The 6,855-nt window shown below is 36.1% G+C and overlaps 1 protein-coding gene across 1 annotated transcript; it reads right to left on the bottom strand.

Annotated features, from left to right (window-relative positions):
* Positions 1-5,162: 5,162 nt before the first annotated feature.
* On the bottom strand, positions 5,163-5,699 carry Smp_205920 (unnamed protein product; the record flags this gene model as incomplete). The annotated part of the gene is made up of 1 exon (XM_018793820.1): positions 5,163-5,699. The coding sequence occupies one exon, from the start codon at positions 5,697-5,699 to the stop codon at positions 5,163-5,165; it is 537 nt and encodes a 178-aa protein (XP_018644791.1).
* Between the last annotated feature and the right edge of the window lie 1,156 nt (positions 5,700-6,855).

Raw genomic sequence — 6,855 nt, 5'->3', positions numbered from 1 at the left:
GAATATCCTTGGTCGGTAGGTTTCATGTTGTTGATTAGGTGTTCACTAGGTTTCAACGTTATCTGAGACAGCGTCCTGAAACTTGTAGAACAGTGTTTTTACACAGCTATTCTTACCTACTACAAAATGGTCGCTATCGCGATATCCACTCAGCTACTGAGTCCTGATTCAGGTACATCCAGCTGACGAGTCCCAAATAGGACGAAACGCACGTCAAACTGGATTCCACTGCTAGCCACTATCCATCTTTGCTTAAAAATAACTTTTCTATTAAGAAGTTAGAATAAACTTCTGTAAGCATTAATACAGTTTAAACCAAATTAACTGTCACAAGTTACGAAGCTGACATTTACCACCTAAAGCTTAGATGGTTCGATAAATCAATTCATAGATAATCATCATTATTTATGATTCCTTTCCATTGTTACCCCACTTATTTAGTGATTTTGTTCCATGATTTTTATAATACTGTATGCGTAGTAGACTTCACTTTGGTCAAATGACACCATTATGTTCATCCCATGAATACTGTCTAGTATTTTTTACTCTACCAATTTGCTTACTTAAATCTTAATCAGTAGTAAATCATGTCAGCACTATCATTGTTTATGCGAAACAATCAGAATATCTTTCTTTTCTAATGGTAATTAGACTAGCATTGACATATTTTCAAAAGTTTTTAAAAAAAATTAGTAAACAGATGACAATTGACAATTCCGGTAGGATATTTCACCATTTCAATATTTTGACCAAAAAGGAGCATAAAAGTACCAGAAATATTCTCCACTAATACAGAGGTTGATTTAAATCATAATCGATATACTCGACATGTACAGCACTTAATCCCTAATAAATTCACTCAAAATTCATAATAAAGTTGGAATTGATCTTAGAAAATTTTTAATATGGCTATCTTCATGTTATTTAAAGATTCACAGTATTTTCATAGTTGAAATCATGAGGCAATTGAAGCTAGACCACCATGGGAAACCTGGAAGCACTGAACTACCGTTTCATCCTATTATGGGACTCCTCAGCAGTGCGCACCCACGATCATGCCTCACGGGATTCGAACCCAGGGCCTACCAGTCTCACGCCAGAGCACTTAACCCCTTCTGATTCACAGTATTATCTATTTCACAAATTCTCATGTATATATATCCCTTAATTTGTTACAGCGTCATTTAAAGATAATATTTACCAACTGCCAACATCATTCAATGTAATCATATGATCAATGAATAAGACCTTTCATATGTATCTTTGTTGAGGAATCGATGGTAGAAAAAAGCAAGCGTTGCTGATTTCACTCTACTTTTTTCCAAGTCCCTTCTCTTGTAATTAAAAATAAACTGACCAATATTAACTACAAAGGTATATTTCATAAAATGATATGCCAATTAGAGACTGACCAGTTGCAGTCCTAAACATCAATGAGAAGATTTAAACAAAAAATACTAAATGAATTTAAACTTCACCTTATTACACAAGCAAGTGGCTATCAGGACTCAGTGGCCGAGTGGATAACGTGATGGCGTTTGAAGCGAAAGGTACTGGGTTCAAATCCCAGAGTGAACATCAACTCTGAGATGCAGGCACATCCAAATGACGAGTTCCAAATAGGACGAAAAGTGCGTCAAACTTGATTCCACTACTAGCCACTATCCATCTTAGCTTACTATGCTTGTGAATTAAGGTTATATCGAGGCAATTTGCACAGTATGCACATATGCCAATTAGAGACTGGCCAATTGCAGTCCTAAACATCAATGGGAAGATTCAAACAAACAATACTAAATGAATTTAAATGATAAATAGTTTTTGTTCTAAAAAGGATTTCTTGTTATTTATGCTTTGATATATTGAACCGAAATTCATTTGGTTGTCCCCCACTTATGTTTTCGCTCACTACAATGCCAACATATTACGATTAGCTATTAGATGACTATCTCCTTTGTCAGGTTAATTCAGTTATGTCAATAATGATAATCCTTAGTATACCCATCTAAAGTTGGTTAATTTTAAAAAAGCTAATCATTGTTAAATGTATGTAATTCTTTTTTTTTCTAGAATTGTTTACTTCCCCGGTTTCAATTATTTATTTAGTCAACTGGAACTGATGGAAAATAATAATGTATTTCATACATATAAGATTGACTAACTTATTATCAATCTTAATATGTACTTTTTCAATTATAATAACAACAGCAAAAAGAAACGAACAACAATTACAAGTGTTTTTTTTAACAGTTGGGTCGATCTCAGCTAAACGACCATTGAAGCCTGGAAGCACAGAATGGCCGTTTCGTCCTAGTATTTGACTCCTCAGTAGTGAGCTTTCGCAATCACACACTCAGGATTCTATCCCAGGGTCTTCGGTTTGTTCAAGAACGTTTAACCTCTAGACCACTGACGCGGCATCCAACGGTGTTAATATCTAACTTCAATTGATCCATGATCTTGAGCAACCCTTCATCCATTGTCTGAAATAGATACATGTCTCTGCCTGACACAGATTGGAGTCCACTGGTCATGGCTTCTCATTAGTTACAAGTGTACGTTTTCTTTTGATTATTTACGTGAAAAATCAAAAATCCAATTCGTTTTATAAGCATTAAGTATAACTAAATTTATTATCTAACGAAAGTTTAAATACGTGGTATTTTAATAGTTGAGATCATGAATCAATTGAAGCTAGACCACCATGGAAAACCATGGAAGCACTGGACGGTTGTTTCGTCCTGTTGTGGAACTCCTCAGCAGTGCGCATCCATGAGATTCGAACCCAGGACCTGTCAGTTTCACGCACAAACACTTAACCTCTAGACCACTGAGCTGGTCGGCATCTGACAGTGTTAATGTCTAACTTCAACCGATCTACGAAATTGAGCGACGCATCCATCAATGTCTTCAGTGAGTTACTATCTTACAACAGACCCAGTTGAACTCCATTGGTCACTGCTTCTCATTAGAACTCCAGGAAATACCTCTTGAAGCTAGTCACTAGCGAGCATATGTTGATTAATAGTTGGGATTATGAATCAATTGAAGCTAGTAGTATTTTAATGAAATTTAATAACTAGACGTACATACACACATACCCATTCTGTATTCAGTGCCAGATTTCAATGTCATTGCTAAATTGACTAGAATTTCGAATGTATGTATCTTTGTACATTTTATAATTCGACCTTTAGGTTAATAAAGAATGAATGTGTCAAATAATTTTTGTCAGGGTAACTAAAATCGAGACAGCATATTTAATTAGTTTATATTAAAATGTAAGTCATTTTGTTTGAATAACTAATTGACTAATTAACTGACTCTAGAATGTAAAAATTAAGTTTGACATGTTCACTTAGTATTATTTGTTTGAATCTTCCTATTGATGGCGTTTGAAGCGAAAGATACCGGATTCGAGTCCCGCAGTGAACATCAACTCTGAGATGAAGGTACATCCAGCTGACGAGTCGCAAATAGGATGAAACGCGCGTCAAACTGGATTCCATTGCTAGCCATTATCCATCTTTGCTTACAAAGTTTGACATGGTTTAGAATTATTCTTTTTTTCGGAGCTTATTTATATATTTAAACATCTAGATAGACGTCAGTGTAAGGAGGCACCAAATACATACGCGCCATACAAATAATCCGACTTTTATGATGGCTGCAATTCTGTCCAGGGGCCGAAACCCAAGTAGGTGGTTTTCTTAGAGAGGCACTTACTGAGTCGTTGACCTAAAAGTCTAATCCACAAGCCAGTGAAGCAACATAAGGAGATACAGTCTCATGGTAGTCGGTGACTAACAATAAGGTCAGCGTCATGAAGTCAATGTGCACCATTGTTTTGGAATCAAGGTTTTTCAATTCCTCTAGATGAACCCTCCACATCCACGAATCCCGTTAAGGCGTCGGACATTCGTTTTTCGTCCTCACAATTTTGTAAACAACCCCTCCCAGCGAGTTAGTGAGTAGTACTTTCCTGACAGTGGCTGTATACGCGTAGCCATGTGAGAGCGTATGGAGAGGGAGAGCTGACTCTCCCCACCCTCGGTCGTACCATGGCAGTTTAAAATAAAGTGGACGGAACATGGTTAAACTTTTGTCACTATGTTTCATAGCTGAATAATTTACATAACTAAACCGGACCCTATTATTATTTGACATATTTCTTTTGACGTAATGGTAAGTATTTTGTGTATACTACCTATGTCGACATAAGTAATATATAACAATAGTCAGAATTGGAATGCCTGATAGCAGAATGTTGAGACGAGAGAGAGAGAACTGGAATAGAGGGTCACTGTTATGGCAATGAAGGAACAATGAAGTTTGAAACAATTGATGGAGGATTTGCAAATGAAGTGTTGAACGTATGGTTTTCATATATGGCAGAAGAACTCCGTAATTTTGTATTCAAATACAATCGGTTGTCTGTAGTGGCTGGTCTTATGTCGAGCCCACATAACATATTTTAGCTTCCAGGCAAACAAGTTTATCCATTCTTCTCAAGCTACGTTTTGACCTTGTTAATTGTTCACTTATCAATCTTGACTGTTTTTTATATGAGCGTATATGTGTATACTTCTCAACCTATTCATTAAAAGTCAGTAACCTATTTTTATCTGGCTATAGATATCGATTAACGCTTGACTAAATTGAGTTGGCTCAGACGCCTCCACTGCATGTCATTCCTCTTCGCTCCGTTCATTTCGCTTTCTTCGCTTCTTTTCTCCGATCGTTTGTCTGGATCAGCGATTGTATGAAATACAAGTATTCGAAATTCATTCTCATATTTGACTTATTTAATTCCGTTATACACTAACGCGAGTTAAGTCGATGATTATATACGAAGATCGGGGGCATGTAGATTTCAATAGCATTCATACGATCTAAAATGGAGTCAGATATAGGGTCACCGAATGTCCCCACCTTTGTTCTTATTCATTACAAGTAAAAGCAAAGAAAATAAAACATTTTCATATTGACTGACAAGAAAATCACCAAAACGAAATAGATAGTTATTGAGAAAGAGAAAAAACAAACATGTAAATAGATAGATAGAAAGAGTGAAATATAAATATGATACATACATAGAAACAGGTTTGAGTAAAGTTTGTTTTAACCTAAACAACTTAAAAAGCATATTAAAGTCCTAGTGTTCATAATTTTAGTCGACGAACAACGGCAGTTGTATTCCAATTTGATTTGGATTGTTCATCGCCAACACTAGAACAATTATTATTATTATTCATCATTCCACCGGGTAAAAGAACAATACTAGAAGAGTTGTTTGTTGAATGATCTTCTAATTTCATATTTTGTACACATGTTAAAGTAGTTGTTCCATTTACATGAACAGATGATGAATTATTTATGTGAGCAATTGTTGTTCCATGTTGAAAATTAGATACATGACATGTAGGATAAAAATGCATAAATTGTCCACCTAATTGACTTGGATCATCTTCACTAGCTCCACGTCCAGAATCAGCTGATTCAACATCAAGTTCACAATGAATATTTCCATTTTGAATACGACGATTAGATGTAGTATAACAACATCCTATTCCATTATTAGTACCTATGATTAGAGGCTGGAGGGAAACAAAAGAAAATGGTAGGAAATTTATTAGGACGTGTTGTAAGATAAAATATAGTGATAGTCTAAGATGGTAATAGATCTGGATGGATATCATAAGGACAAACCTACAGCTTCATTCCGTTGTTGTATTTAGTAACTGATTGTGATAAGATATGAATCGTTAAGTTGGTTTGATTTGAAACCAAAAAGCATATAATTATGGTAACAACTGTTACAAAAGAAAAGATAACAATTGATTAGATTCAGCCTTGTTGAAATAACCGTGTACTTCCAGAATTCGTTGTAATGGCCATCAAATGAAGTGAGGAAGAGAACTGAAAAATGTCATTGTGGATCAACTTTATACAAACGGTATATTCTATTACTTAAAGTGAGAAGAACAGCAACTTTTTAAAAATGAAATTTTGTGCTTTGTGGAAAGTTAATTTGTCCCCAAATGCCCTGGTACGGCTGACAGTGGGGAGAGTCCTCTCTCCCTTTTCAAGTGCTCTCACATGGCGACGCGTATATAGCCTCTGCCACACAAGTCCTACTCACTGCCTTCTCATGGTGGGGGTGTTGCTTACGAAATTGAGAGGACGAAAAGCGAATGTCTGGCACTTTAACCGGCTTGGTGAACACGGAGAGAGAGTGTTTAAATAAATAAAATTATATGGAAAGTTTTACTTACACTTAGATATGTTAACATAGTGGCGATAGTTATTTGAAGTTTAATAAATGAGTATTTAAATCAATGAAAGTTAATCTTTGAGCGACATATCATCTCTAGCAAAGTTATTAATTCTTTTAATGAGAAGTGTGATATATATATATATATATATATACCTAAAGGTCTAGTTCACAAGGCAGTGGAGCAACGTCAGGAGATACAGTCCCATGGTAGCCGGTGACCAACGATTGATTCATACGCCATTTATTCCTTCAGGATACTGGAGACAATGTGCACTATTGGTTTGGAACCAGGGTTTTCCAACTCCCCTAGGTGGATTTTCCGTGTCCACCAACCCGGTTAAATCGCCGGACGTTGGCTTTTCGTCCTCTCACTTTCGTAAACAACACCCCCGCCATGAGAAGGCAGTGAGTAGGACTTTCCTGACAGAGGCTATATACGTGTGGCTATGTGAAAGCATTTGGAGAGGGAGAGCGGACTCATCCCACTCTCATCCGTACCAGGGCATTTGGGGCATTTATTATCTTCATTATATATTAGAAAATTGTGTGTATTCTAAGGGTTGAAAAAATAGAGATCA

Source organism: Schistosoma mansoni (assembly GCF_000237925.1).
Source record: "Schistosoma mansoni, WGS project CABG00000000 data, supercontig 0917, strain Puerto Rico, whole genome shotgun sequence".
Lineage (NCBI taxonomy): Eukaryota > Metazoa > Platyhelminthes > Trematoda > Strigeidida > Schistosomatidae > Schistosoma > Schistosoma mansoni.
The sequence above is the reverse complement of the archived record's forward strand: the minus strand, read 5'-3'. Positions and strand labels throughout refer to the sequence as shown.